This window comes from Callorhinchus milii, unplaced genomic scaffold, assembly GCF_018977255.1.
Source record: "Callorhinchus milii isolate IMCB2004 unplaced genomic scaffold, IMCB_Cmil_1.0 Scaffold15, whole genome shotgun sequence".
In the NCBI taxonomy this organism is placed as follows: Eukaryota; Metazoa; Chordata; class Chondrichthyes; order Chimaeriformes; family Callorhinchidae; genus Callorhinchus; species Callorhinchus milii.
The window spans coordinates 10,863,528-10,878,990 of NW_024704756.1; the positions used below are offsets into that span (position 1 = coordinate 10,863,528).

Genomic DNA, 15,463 nt, shown 5'->3' on the forward strand with positions numbered 1-15,463 from the left:
AGATCAAACGTGCATAATTTATCACAAGTAGAGACTTCAAACATAATTAACTTTGTTCTGGTCCGTGAAAGAAAAAAAAAAGACTTGGCTTTGCTTGCACTTCTTACCTGTTTCAATTCTTGGACTTCATCTTTAAGTGCATAAACTGTGTCTACAAGGCTCCTTGGAAACAACAAAAGATTTTGTTATTCATATTATAAAGAAACCAAATAATTTAAAGCTGCTAAATATCTTCCCTTGATTTCTAATACATTTCAGTTCTGAAAGTTAAAAAGTCTTACTTTTCTTCTATTACAGTTTGACCATTACTTTTGGTTTCTTCAACAATTATTTTTTCCTCTTCAGGAAGCAAAACTTGTGGCGTTGACTCTTTTCTACAAACTGTAAAAAGAACAGAAGTAGTTATATATTCTCACACAAGCAGCACTTCCGACACGACGTCCACAAGTTCATGTCTGGGATTGAATTCTGGCAATTTGAACCAGGAGAACATCAATTATACCATTTTGCAAGCTTTTTTTTAAATGAAAGAAAACATTGCCTGATTAAGTCTGCCTTTTCAAAAGTGAAATGGTTTACCCAAACAATCACTCAATTAATTACAGGCATTTGTAAACGGATCATAATATTATGCCCAGAGATAGAGTGTGCTTCTGTATCCCCAAAAAAAATTCTGTACCCTATCTAAATATCTTTACTTGCAGTTATAGCATATATCTTACACAGAATCCAATAAGGTGTTTAAAATACGTTACAATCACAGGAATGCACGTAAGTTATCTAAATTTAAAGAATTAAATAAATCCTAACAGTTTCACAACCACTTTGTAATAACACAGTAATGAACAACAGGAAACACAATTATATAATCTCATGCCAAAAGCTTGGCCTACATCACTTAGGAGTCTGTAGTCTTAATTCTATCTCACATCAGTGTGTTTCAGAAATAGCAACATATCGTACAATGGTTTCCAATCAAAAATGATGGAAATATTTAACTCTCAACCAAATACCAACTGCGGCAAGGAAATGAGTACATGTCTAAGTCCTTAAGAGCCACACAAGCATAAATATCACATTTACATTGCATACTTACCCGATCTATGAGTTTGTTGTAAATTTGCACTTGTACAGTAGGCCTCTATAACTTTTAGTATTTGTGCATCTTCTTCCAGGGCTGCTGTACCTGTGAAAAACAAATAAAGTTACCAAGCAGCATATAATGGGTACCCAGATATAAGAACTCATATAAATGGTACAGAGTGAGACTGTTACTATTACCACTGCAGTTTAAGGAAAGGCTTACTTTTCCGCAGAATAAACTCGTCATCAGATGTTTTACGCTCAGTTTTTCTCTTAGGCAGAAACTTTTTCACTGTTCTGGGGCTCTTACTAGATTCCTATATCCGAGAAGAACAGATGATTAGCAACAGTTACAGGCTTTAATTAAGATTTCTGCTTAAGGATTCAGTAAAAACTGTTCGACACAAATGAGGAGCAAGCACGCCATAGATATGCCAGGTTGGAAACAGCACATTTTAGATGGTTAGTTGCAATGGGGATGAACCTGTCAAGTTTCTTCTTCAATCACAAGAATCATGTTGGCCCAAATGCTGGAACAAAAAGCAAGTGCAACTGAGTTTAAATATAAATGTTAAGGATTCTTTAAATGCAACAAGATATGCAAGAATAGGAAGTGGTTATATAATAATTGCACAATACATCTCAAGCATGCACACCACCATAAGCTAGTTGCAAAGTCGTTGGTCTACCCCTTACCTTAAAGATACAAGACATCCTCTACAGTGTAACAAATGGGGAAAGATAAGATGAAAGTGAAAGAAAAAAATGATGATTGATTATATGAAAAGTTCAAAAGTTCATTCATTAGAATAAAAGAATCATATTAAAATCTCTCTATATTAGTACTAATAGTTCTTCCAATGCACACTTCCAAGGTCACCCAGATTAGTTTCAAATGTTATTAACCATGCAAGTCCCTAGAATAACAGTATCATGCACATTTAAGGTAAATTTCAAGTTGCCACCTTTCGTGACTATTAAAATCAACATTTTTAAAAAAAAGATTCAATACATTGATTACAAGGTGTGAAATAGCCTTTACAGTAACATTTCGATAAACATATATACACTAGTAATTATCAATTTATTCAATTACTTATTACCTAAATGAATAAACCAGTCAAAATATGATAAACGATTAATCTGGTTAAATTTGCAATTATTCTACACAAATCAAAGACTTACCTCCTTATATCCTAATGCAGCAGAAGGCCTTAGTGGAGGTGCAGGCCTTAGGCAGCTCAGCGTCCACGGTTTGGAGATTTTGGGAGGTTCCAGCGGTCCTCGATTTTGCCCTGCGGTGTTGTAAGTCAGGGGTGGTGAATAGGGAGGTGTTTGATGTGATGGAGTTGCTGGAGGCTGTTTACTCTCTCCGTGCTGCTAGGTAGTAATGAGAGATGTGTTCCAATTACTTATAGTTTATGCAATGTATTGGAATACCCTCTTGGGGCAAAATATTCAAGTGTGTAAACTGAATCCAAGGGCAGTAAGGAGGAGGAGGGAAAAAAATAAATTGAGGAACACAGAAAAGCAGTTCTACTCTTAAACAGGATTCAGCTTTGAAAATAAATAGTTTTATTAAAATCTGGTAAACTCCAAATTAGAATGTGAATTTAATATTCAGACCACTAGGGGTTTAAAATGATCTTAACTTCAAAACAGTGATTGATTCTACAACAGAACACATGCACATCATTCGTGTAACTAGCTATTTCAGTAAGTACAATATTTAAGGAAGTGGCTACCACAACATGTCTACCATCCATACACCAAATAGAAGATCCTTACTGACTGTGATGTGCCAGACAGTGGTTTTGAGGTGGCAGTGCCAGATATTGTGCCTTTGGTCAGCATATGTAGGTTTTCAACCCAGTCCTGCAATTCCTGGATGCTATTACAGGATACCATAATGCGTTCTATCATGTTACCTGCATTGAAACAGCAGTGAAAAAAGTTTTTTTTTCCATATAAATAATCACAAAACTTTCAATATCTACATTTTGAGATGAGCATATTCCCATTTGAAGATGACTATGTACATATAACGTAATAATTAGCATGTTTTTTTAAATGTTACATTCACAAGAAAATATTTCATTTACATGATCTCAAAGCAATTTCTGCAGCAATTCTCTTAAATACAGGATACTTGCATTCTTTTCACAAAGGTCAGTGAATTATTTCAGTGCAGGAAAAGGCCATCGTAGCATGGTGACGTATATGCAGATTAAAGATTAATCATTATCCAGCTATTATTAAAGTGTAGAAGACAGAATTATTCTAAAGAACAATTTATACAGGGACAGATATTGCCTCCAATAATTCAAATAGATTAGTGAGGCATGACCTACTCCAATACAGCCTCAGTGCTCTCCAGATCCGTACTGATGGTAGTTCATACAAAGGGAGAAATTTCACCCTTGTCTAGATTTACATACCTGTGATTTCAAAGGCATAATGGAAGTTCTCACTATCTTCTAATTTTGTTACCGTCATTCCTGTCAACGGCAATTTCCCCTAAAATAAGAAAAGTGGTTAGAATTTAGATTTGCTACCAATTTTATGAAATTGGATTTAGGGTATATGTAAATAATTTTCAGACGTTCAATATATTGAACTATACACGACCTTATAAAAATCTAAATCTATTTTATAATTGTTCACTTTACACTCAGATTTACAGTTTCTTTCCTCACCTGATAGAGAAAGCCACTCATGCATGGGCTTGCCGAGAGCATTAGGAGGACAGTTGGAAACAGCATGAAGTACCGCTCATCCTTTTCCTAAGAATCAATTTTTAAAAAAAACAATCATCAGTTTACCAGATTATTGTTCCACATTTTGGTCTCTTAATCTTACTTGAGACTATGCAACACTCTTTTTTTTTAAAAAAACTCATGTTGTAGGTGAAGCTATACCTAAATATGTGTTCATCTGCACCACAACAAGTGGCAGCTGTATCAATGTAATTAGGATCAGGGGACAAAGTCCACAATTACCATTTCATCAAAATATTGTCTGAGTGCCTGGATGAGGATGTTTGAGAAATGTTCTGTACCTGATGCATTGGGTAAGTAACAGTCAGCACCACTGGAACAGGCTCAATGTTTAGTGATCCGTCTCATCTTTAATGACTCAAGTTTTATCTCAATTGCATGTATTAAATATAAAGTACATAATACAAGCTACCCTTACCCATTTCTATGCACCAAAGACATGCATACAATCCAATAAGCCACTCTGACAGTAGGGTTGGATTACTACTTTGCTTGTTGTATTTCTATTAATATTCTGTCATGATAGAGATATCAGTGAAGCTTGCTGGATAAAGTAAATTGAGCAGAACTAGAACCAACATGAGAACAGTTTACAAATAATTTATAATAATAATAATCCTTGCATTTGATATAGCGCTTTTCACATCTTCTCGACATCTCAAAGCGCTTCACAGAATAGACTGTAAAGTGAATTGACCGTATATTTGTGGGCGAAACATGGCAGCCAATTGCGCACAGCAGTGTCCCGTAAACAGTCATGGACTGAAAATGACCAATTTATTATTGCTTTGCTTTGTGGAGTGATTATTAGTAGGCGTTATTACAATGAAATTATTACAAATAATTTCTAAACAATTTAACAAGCAAGTGTAAAGCAGTGTCATGGAGTAGAGCACATTTTGGGCCAGTGTAGAAGAATGTTGATAGCTTGATAGCTGGACTGCCCACGGAGTTTCCAATTTGAGCTACGCTATTAGGAGTCACCAAAGGGAGGCAAAGAACTACCCCACGGAGGAGGAAGAGGAGAGTCGAGAACCATTTATCCTTCCATTTGAGATAAGAGAAGAATCTAAAGTTATATCTAAAACCATGACAAACATGATGTTTTTTTGTGCAATATAATAGTCACAATTTCCCCAGCAGAGCTCAAAAAGATGAATTTGTATAGGAATAGCACACTGCATTCCAAGTTCAATTTCCTTAAAATGTGCATAGTTTGTCGATAGGATTACAGGAAGGGGAGGGGAATGAGTAAGAATAGGGAAATGCCACAAGTGTTCAGAAATGCAGTTCACATGAATTAGCAACAGGAAGCATCCATTTAAGAAGCAAGCACCCAAAACCAGTAACAAACAGCTTGGGTGGTAACAGGAAACATGAACCTTTTGCAACTTTCAGTGTGAATGCGCAATAGTTTATTTTTGACACTTCATATGATCGAAAGCCTCTTACCTCACTTGCCCCACATTGCACCATGACCTGTGACATGTAAATAACTGTGCCTAGACTTTTGATATCTTCACCTTCCCAACCCTGAATGTGCTCTGACAGAATCTGAAGTTCCAGCAACTTCCGCTTTCGTAACTCCTCACACTGATCCTGGAAATACAGACATTTATACATTGCTTGTTTAAAATTGTTGCATACAGCATGGTCTTTAAAAACTGCAAAACGAAACCATAATCAACACTTTGATGTAGTGATTTGCATTAAACATTTCCTTTTTTTATTGCACAAAAATAACCCAGTCGCGATTAGGGCATTAGTTGATTCATGACAGTGTGACACTAATTATTCAATAGCAAGTATAAGCAAACTGGCTTAATATTCAGTTACTGGCAAAGTGGTCAAAACATCCTGAACTACAATTATTTTAGTGTTAGCTTTACTCATATAATGTTTTTCAGCGTCACATACCACCATTGTTAAGCATTGTGAGACACTACTCCACATGAAGTGTGCTTTATAAATGCATTTTATTAACACTCAAACTGATGATAACTATTATATCACAGTTTTCCTCCCTTTCTTCATATTAAGATTCTTTTTGTCCAGGAAGAAAGCTCAATGAATACTTTCATAGTTTGATACATCAAATAATCAGATTTACTGTAATACAGTTTAAAAACATTGCATTTGACCTCTCATGATTTTCACTCACCACTAGACTTTTGAATGATGTCATCGCTTTTAAAATATTTGAACGATCAGGATGCGATTCCTAAAATTAAAAAACATTTGACAAAATGTAGTGTCATTAAAATGATAAAATAAATTTGTATCAGTTTAATTAATATGGATTAACTGTACTCCTCGTGTTTATCCCAGATGCAAAATAAAGGACCAGACCATATCCATTCCAAGCAAGTTGATACAAATTGTTGGGGTAGTTTAAAAAAAATAACCTAGACCATCTAGGTTATATTGAGGGCTCCAGCCATCGCTCTCAAATCAGCATCAGGGACATTTGCTTCAGATTGCTTGTGCTACCTTGACCCACAATTTGCACATCTCTCTGCGGTGTAGAAACCCAACTCTGAAATCAATAACATTCTGCAAAGAATCAGATTATTGCATCATATCAGCTTTGTTGCGGTTGTAAAATGCCTACGGTAGTTGGACAGCGTACGTTTTGGGTACAGATCTAAAACCAAAAGAACCATTTTCATGCCAGTTAAAATAGACATTTCCTCATGTGTGAAGCTATGTCTTCCACAGCTTCACAATGTTAAGTACATAAGAAAAATGAGCTTCATTGTTTGTTATTACATCCCTTTGTACATATAACAGTGGCATTTATACATAATGTTCACTCTTTTTCTTTCTCCCCAGTGTATTTGGTTGTATGACTAATCCATGGCACCATTCAGCACTTTCTGTTAATTGTATTTCCATTGTATTTCTTTACTCCATACGCCTAATAATAATCCCTCCAAAACCAAAAACAATAATAAATTGGTCATTTTCAATGTACGACTGTTTGTGGGACATTGCTGTGCACAATTGGGTGCCGCTTTCCCCCACAAATATAGTCAATTCACTTTACAGTGTGTTCTGTGAAGCGCTTTGGTACGTCCTCCCGACGTGAAAAGCGCTATATCAAATGCAAGGATTATTATTATTATTATTATTCAGCTCCCTCAGTAAAGGATGCCCTTTGAACAGTGGCTTCAATCACCAATTGGAAGCATATTCAGGATATTAAAGGTACAATGGCATTGAGTGGGCTTTTAAGATAAAACTAAAAATACTCACATTTTACCAAACAAGCACCTACTCAATTAAAAACCTTACTAGGCTCAACTCTCAAAAACAGGGGGAGGCACATTGGAATGCAAAAACAAGTTATGATGATAGAACTGACATCATCATTAAGCTAACCAACTCATCTGCACAACAGGAGTCACACAATTGTACCAGTTCTCAAAAGCTGGAATCAAATTTTAGGAAGACATTACAAAAGCAGAGACAATGTTGTTCCCTTTTTGTCAATATAATCAGACACAACTGTGAATGAACAACCATTTAGGCTCCAAAAACAAATATTGTCACTTTCAGGACCCGAGTAGCCGAGGCATAGTGGGATTAACACTGGTGATATAAATGTGAGTTTAATTCTCAAAATATTTATGCTATAAATTCATTACTCTAAGTAATAATATTTAAATACACAAATTACAGAAAAATAAATCAAAATTTTTTTTTCAAAAATTTTTTTTTTTTTTTAAACTTCAGTGAAGTGGAAAGACTGCCATATTCATACTCAAATCAGTGCCAGTACCTCCACATGTCGTTCCAGTTCTTGTAGCAGTGCTGGGTACTTGCCCAGTCTCACAAAGGGTTTGCTGAGGCTTGTCGTTAGGATCAGACTACCAGGGCTGGCAGCACCTTGGCTTTCCATAAATTTATCCAACTCGTCTCTGTACAGCAGACAAAACAATTTGCAACACTTGGTAAAATTCACACAACTGGAATAGTCCACAATACCTCAGTCAAGTTCATTTTATTTATATGTAAATCTCTAGATTTGATTTTCTACTGATACAATTAGGTTGCCATTTGATGTTTTTGACCAATGATCGCATGAAGGCAACCTGCAATCATTAATCAACAACAAAAGTCTCCATTGAATGCCCTTAACTAATTCAACTATATTCAGTTGCCTCCCTTGTTGCCCAATGTAGGTCATGCAGCATCATCCCGCAAGTGTAGAACTGTGGTGGAGTTCAACAACTAACGCTAGAAAATAATGGTAATGAGTACCAAAATACATGCTGATGATGGATTTGGCATGTTCAGGCTAAGTTCCCAACTGACTATGAACAGGCATGCTTTGTCCATGTATGCCAGGGATGTGTTAAGCTAATGCACAAATACACAATAATGTCAGAGACTCTGAACACATGTGACATTGAAGCTGCAATCAAATATTTATGAAAGTGGGATCTGTACTAAAGGTTCTTGTTTGCAGGTTCAAATGAACATCTGCTCTGGTTATTTTTTAACACGGTGAATTAAAGAGTAGACATGCAGTTCATTTTATCATTCATCGATTCCTGCAGCGTATTGGTTAAGAGAACTCGCCTCGCAAGCAAAAGAATCCAGGTTCAATTCCCTGGTGTGGTGAAACCTTAGGCAAGTTTCCTTACTCCACGCTCCTCTGTTTACCTAGCAGTCAGTAGAAACCCGGTTGTTAGTCGATTGGCAGATGGCTTTTCCAAGGGTAATAATCGCTCCAAAAAGAAAAAGGTCACTCAATTTACGACTGTTTGTGGGACACTGTTGTGTGCAATTGGCCACAAAATATACAGTCAATTCATTTTATATTCTGTGAAGCACTTTGAGACGTCTCAATGACGTGATAAGGAACTATATCATATACAAGGATTATTATTATGTAATTATAACCCCTTACTAATGCAGTAAGTGGTTCACAGTCTGTTTGTGGAGAACTATTACCCAGAACTATTACTCATGTTTTTCTAGGAACCAAACATCACTACTGACAATTCTACTTGCCATCACAATTATACAAATGTCCATCCAAATCAATTAAGTCCCTCGTAGATGAGAAGTTCAGTCTGAGGTTCTTGGACATATTTGCCATTCTCGACCTTCTCAACAGCTGTGCTTTCAGCTATTTCTTTTTTCAAAAATCATATTAACAGGTACAAGTGGCAACAAAATATTCCTCCTTTCCTTAAGAAACTAATTCAACCCTCTTCGTCCTACTCCACAATTTTACCCATCTCACAATGAGTGTAGTCTATCCCATTGGCAAGTGATGCAGAACTGTACATCTTTCATTTACCACCCAGCTCTTTAGTCAACATAATGGTGCCAAACACAATTCCCACAGTACATAGACATGTACAAAAAACAGTTCCAATTCAATCAGCAATTTCACAACTGATTAAAATGCTAAAAAAGATATCCTGATCTCCAGATGTGTCTAAGATAATTTTTAATTACTGAAAGCAAATTAAAAGTTAATTAAACCCTAGCAGTCAATTTTTAAAAAATAATCTTACTTTTGTCTCATTTATTTCTCTGCAATGTATCAGTGTCATTTAGTGGTTACTCATCTTGTGTCACTTTGCTGTAGGATTTCTACGGGGATTTCAAATGACGACAGCCTTGCTTAACCTCAAGATTCTGAGCTTTAATACTCATTTTTATGTTAGACTACCACCACAAAAAGGGGGGAGAAAGAGAGGAAAAGATTCATACAATTGAAATGTTTTACTTCTTTATATAATGTCTTTCTCTGCTCCTTCATTAGTAACATCACAGGTAGACATTGAAACCCAATGGTCTGTGTCAGAATAACTAATTCCTGATAAGATGTCAAAGCAACATAACTAAGTAAGTATTCAGTCTTGAACCAGCAGTCCTGAAACAAACACGGTAGTGGAGTATGTTCACTATTACACACATTGGCTGAGATTATCAGAAAAATATAAAAAATACCCCAAAAATGCCCAACTACTAAAAAAAGTTATTTTATAACTGCAATGAAATGTATTACTTTTTGCGTGATACAGGCCTTGGATACTCTACAGCACCCTCTTGTGTGCAAATAATACAATCAACTCAGCAGAAACTAATGCATTATTTCCCAGTCCTAAGGCGTTTTGCACTTGATAGTAAAAATAACAATCCTTACACAAGATAATGAATTTCACAATAAAAGGTCTCACAGCACTTCATAAGATGTGTTGTGAATTGTAGTGACTGCATTTTTGTAGGCAAATAATTCCTATTCTTACAAACCCGAATATAACTTTCAAAACAACCACAGAATGAGGCCATTTCGGCTCATCATGCGTGTGCCGGCTCTTTGAAAGAGCTATCCAACTAGTCCCACTCCCCCTGTTCTTACCCCGTGAACCTGCAAATCATTCCTTTTCAATTACACATCCAATTCCCTTTTTAAACACAAACCAATATGAGCTGCATCAAATGTAAAACCTCTGTAAATATTTCTTGCTGATTTATAGCAGATCTTACCGATGTTGTGTGAGTACACCCACAGCTGCTGGGTGATTGGCGCAGTACGAAAGGTACAGAGATTTCATTTGAGGCATCAAGTTAAGAAAACAACCAGCAACTTTCTGCTGGGGCTCTGGCAACCTGCGAATTAAACAAATAAGAAGTTACCTTTAATAACGAATCTAAATTCAAATTAGACAGATAATGCTAATAGCAGTTCAAATATGATCTTAAAACCAAATAACTGGATGAAAGGAGCAATCTGTATAATAATTGTGACTTATGTCTTATGAGGGGAGGACATAAGCAGAGGATTGAGACTTATTGAAAGGGGAAAGTGCTCTGAATCACCGAGGCAACTCTGACACAGCTAAAGAGTAACATTTCATATGGATTTACCCAATATTTGTTACTAACCTGAAACCATGTAGAGGACTGTTTGTGGGGACACTGCTGTGCGTAATTTGTTACTGTGTTTCGCCCACAAAATATAGTCAATACACTTTACACTATATTCTGTGAAATGCTTTGACGCATCTCAAATATGTGATGAAGCGCTACATCAAATGCAAGAATTATTATTATGTTTAGATGTCCTTGATTCCACCTACATAGAATAGAAACATGCTCAAAATTTCAATAAACGATTATTTTCCAGTGTGAAAGACTTAACTACAATATCCTAAGACAAATGAATATGGGGTAACATTTCAGTCATTAATTTGTCAAAGGTTTGTTTATCTTCAGAGGTTTTCTCTTAAGTGTAGTAGTGACTGAATTTTTAAGGGAATGTGACACCCTATTTGCACACAGCAATGACAAATTAACAGCCATGAAGCGAATGACCATGGAATTAAGATCACTGACTGTAAGATACAGAAATAAAATCTGTGTGGCTGTCTTAAGGGGATCACGTATCACCAGCTCATGAATCCAAATGCAGCGCCGAATCTGAATGTTGCAGCTTTATACGAAAGTGCAGTATTCAAGCTGAATGTTCCTGAAGCAGACTAGCAGGGTTGGAAAATTGACCTGATTAGAACCCAGAACATCTAAAACGTAGATAAAGGTGGACAAGCACCATAAGTCTTACATACTATTATTATTCTACACATTTAAATTCTGATATTAAACTGAATGTAATGAAAATCTTTGGCAGTGATTCAATCTCTGTAGAACTTTTTAAAATCACTCTCTGTGATATTCTGCTATCTTGTCACGTAGGAACATATTTTTGAGGGCTATGGTTCCTATAGCCAGTCTCCTCTTTGCTCTAGTTTAATTGCTTTATCTTAAATGTTTCCTTCATAGTGAATTCAGTTCAATACCCTTTGGTCAGGCATGATTCAAAAGTCATTTATCTTCTAACAAATAATAATAGACAGTAGCAAATGCTTGGCGTTCTGCATATTTAGGGCCAAAGGCCTCTTGGCATTCAAATTAACTCAAGAGAAATGCTCTCTCAAACTTCCCAGTTAAATGTAGGGAACAACATTCCTTGACAACTTCCCTCATCCAAGTCGTTTGAGATGGAGTCCTCGATCATTTTCAAAGCATTGGACTTTTTCGATCAGATGAAATTTCCTCTAGTGTCCATATAAGTGAGGTCCGACAGTAAGGCAGGGGAAAGTGGAGGTGAAAGCAATTCACCCTTTTCATTGAACATGCACTTTTTCCATCCCCAAGTTTCTTAAATGTAGATTGAAGCCTCCCAGTAACAATGGGAACTATGCCTTTTATCTTCTCAGTGTACACTTTATTATGCGAACAGGAAAAGTGTCAGGCACCTTAGGAGCTCAACTTCTTGCTTGATAATTGTTTTAACTTCTTGGATTTTTCCCCTCCCATGTATTAAATCGGCAGATTCCTTTAATTCCTCCCCCCACAAGAAAACACAGCTCAGGTGCCCAGCCAGTTGAGTTGTGCTTTGAGACATCCTCCTGATGTTATATAAATGTAAATTGTATTGTTGCTGTATTGTAATAATGGCAATTTGTCTGCACACCACAAGGCGGCACTGCGTCTACATGCTACTTTACAATTATTTTAACAAACTCATGGAAGCAAACTGAAGACTGCTCTTGTTCATTTATTTCTGTGATTATTGTCAATATTTTCAATAGTCATTAAAATCTACTACACTTTCTATCCTCATGCAATGCAGTGATTCGTAGTTGCAATAGTACTTATTGAATTGTTCTTCCTGGAAGCAGTGACAGACCTCAACCATACACAACTATTCGAGAACCATACGTCAGTGTCAGTATTCAAATCAATGCCAAGATTTCTGCTGTGCGTCTATGTGGATGTCAAGCACAGATAGGATTTGTCTTGAGTATAATGTTCTTCCTCTCTTTTCTCTCCTCCCCCAATTAAATAATTGACTAGCACTCATTGTTTAGCATGAACAGATTAGGGCAAGATACCATTGGTAGTGTGCCCTTTGGTATTTATATTCCAAGATGAGTCAACACTTGGCAAAACTGATGCGGGACAAAAATAATGTCTCAACATTGAAAGACGTTTCAAACTTTGCTTTGGGTTTACTTCTGGACACCTTATCGATCTGCTTATATTGGTTCAATTTGGTTTTAAGTGCTTTATATAAATGCAGGGTGTAGATTGAAATGGCTAGGTGTAATTTAAATTGTGATTCTTACAGTGGAACTTCACCCCATTCAAAACAATTTATTCCATGAGGTTGCATATAACCTTTGCCTTGTTATGGTTACATTCAGCCCGTGTCAGTTTGCTAGTATCAAGAACACTTGCTCCCCTTGTGCTGGATTTATTGTGGAACAGTGGTCATATTTTAACTAGAGCATAATACAGAGAGCTACATTGCAAATAATAGTTCCAACCAACCAATGAAATGTAAAAAAAATACAGAATTTTGTAATCAACCACTTGTTTTCTCACCTAATGTTTATTTCACTGGCTAATTACTCAATAACTGTGAAAGCAACATTACCCTCCCAAGTGAGAAACCCATGTAATATAACTGGCTGACTTTATGCAGCAAATTCCACCTATTGTCAGAGGATTGTACTGGTGAATTTGCTGTCAAAATATTATCGCTTCACTGATAATTCTGAAGTTTTGCACAATGATAGGATTTTAATTCAATTAAGAGTACTTTGGATGTCCTACTCACCTCTTTTCAAGCTAACTCTGAAGTTCAAAATTCCTCAAATTACATTCATCCCATACCCTGCTCACAATTCTGTCACTGTGAAATGCATTTAATCAACAAGACATCCGGAAATGCACTTTGTGAATTCATAAATTCTTTCTAACACATTCCTTCATACCTCAAATAATATATTGTAAATGATTTTCCACTGACCGTCGACATTAATTCATTAGCAGTTAAGAACTATTTTAACGCCATCACACTTTGTCCCTTTTCCCTAAATAGCCAACCATCTGCTTTACACGGGAGAAATAGTAACGGTTTGAGAATCTCATGTGTCAAAATACATAGTCAAGCACATCAAGTACATCATCAATGACTCATAAAAATTTCCACCATTAAATTGCTCACAAACTAAATGATTTGATTGTTTATAACTTTTAAAATAATTCTTTGATAGTTTTAAAAATAGCTATCTGATAGCTTTAAAAATATCTATCCGGTGCCTTAATAAATTCATTGCAGAAAAGGGAATTATTTTAATTAAAACTGATGATGCATCAGTACGTACTGAAGAATCAAATGTTTCAGAGTGCCAGATTTAAAGTTACTCATACGGAAGCTACCGAGCAACTCCGTTATAATTGGGGATCTGGGTCCATAAACTCAGACCCCGGCATTAAAACAAAATGTGAAAAAGGGTCAACTTCCAGAATGTCAGGTCACTGCTGATGTCATTTCCATCATAAGAATCCCTATTGACAGATTGAAAAAGTAATCCCATAATAATACTTAAATTGACAGGAAGGATGGTTGAGGTCAGGACGCTGTACTCGTTCAAAAAAAAGAAAGAACAATAGGCGGACTGGGTTAGGTGCGTAATCTGGAAGGATGAGAACAGGTGGTCTGAATGGGCTCTTTCATCCAAACCAATCTTGTGACGTCCCTTCCTTCACAAAGTGATATCAGTCCTGCTTCCTATTCATAACTCACAAGGACAATTTGGAAGATAAACCGTTTTTAATAGTTGTGAAAATAGGCAGAAGATGATGTATTAAAGCAAAATTAAGGGTAAAATGGGATTAAGATACAAGGTAGGAGAAAGGATGGGAATATTTAGAAAATGGCAAGATAAAATATTAATAAAATAAATAATNAAAAATGTTTTATTATAATTATATTTTTATATTTTACGGTAAATATAACAACGATCAAAGCTATTTCAGATATCTGATTTTATAAAATGTCAGTGTCATAGTGAAATAGTTGAGAACTGAAACCTGGCCATATTTATACATCTTATCTATCATCAGTTCTTCATTTTATAGTGCTTCACAGGATCAGTTACTAAAGATAAGGTGTACAAAGACAGTAAAGTAATTCCGCATGTTTAAACTTACTTTGCACATTCCTCTAAAGCCTGGTAAAGTGTTTGTTGATAGGTGCAAATTTCCTCTAAGTTTCCTCTTAACGCAACAATATCAACAGCAGATAATCTAAAAAAATACAAATGAGCAATATTAGAATTTCCTTACATGGCTTGATTCTGGCTTGATTCCGACAAGATGCATTAGTCAAAATGATGATGATGCTTAACGATACGAAGTGTGGTGAAAGTCTTAAGTCAAAGGAAAAAAAGACTGCAGCCAAGTAACTGAAACCTATTAACCAAAACAGTTATCTAAAGAAACAGTAGACTCGACCAAACCTGGTTGAGCACCACAATTTCAAATTTGCAAATACATATGCAGGCAGATTTGCTCTAAAGATTTTTAGATTACGTTATACAACAATAATGCAAAGTATTCAGCTGGATTTAGTTTTTTGTCCACTTTAAGATGCATAACAAAGGATTTAAGAGATAGCTATTCTGTTTTAAAAATACATTGGCTAAGTGTTCAACTGAGAATCTCAAGATTTGATAACGTTCATGACAAAACCGTATATTGGATTTTCAACATTTTAGAAATGGTAGTTT

The 15,463-nt window shown here is 35.8% G+C and overlaps 1 protein-coding gene across 3 annotated transcripts in view; it reads right to left on the reverse strand.

Moving 5' to 3' along the window:
* Positions 1–15,463, reverse strand: part of arhgef6 (Rac/Cdc42 guanine nucleotide exchange factor (GEF) 6) — a 41,192-nt gene that overhangs the window by 1,738 nt on the left and 23,991 nt on the right. Inside the window, exons 8-21 of one of the 3 annotated variants that reach the window (XM_042340664.1) lie at positions 14,886–14,981; positions 10,371–10,493; positions 7,642–7,780; positions 6,022–6,081; positions 5,313–5,459; positions 3,780–3,866; positions 3,522–3,600; positions 2,872–3,011; positions 2,269–2,460; positions 1,780–1,800; positions 1,307–1,400; positions 1,097–1,186; positions 282–381; positions 108–162 (exon numbers count right to left, since the gene is read on the reverse strand). In XM_042340664.1, the coding sequence (XP_042196598.1) occupies positions 108–162; positions 282–381; positions 1,097–1,186; positions 1,307–1,400; positions 1,780–1,800; positions 2,269–2,460; positions 2,872–3,011; positions 3,522–3,600; positions 3,780–3,866; positions 5,313–5,459; positions 6,022–6,081; positions 7,642–7,780; positions 10,371–10,493; positions 14,886–14,981 (1,423 nt within the window). Of the gene's footprint in view, positions 1–107; positions 163–281; positions 382–1,096; positions 1,187–1,306; positions 1,401–1,779; positions 1,801–2,268; positions 2,464–2,871; positions 3,012–3,521; positions 3,601–3,779; positions 3,867–5,312; positions 5,460–6,021; positions 6,082–7,641; positions 7,781–10,370; positions 10,494–14,885; positions 14,982–15,463 lie in introns of all 3 variants that reach the window. The other 2 variants (XM_042340663.1, XM_042340665.1) reach the window with 2 other exon arrangements.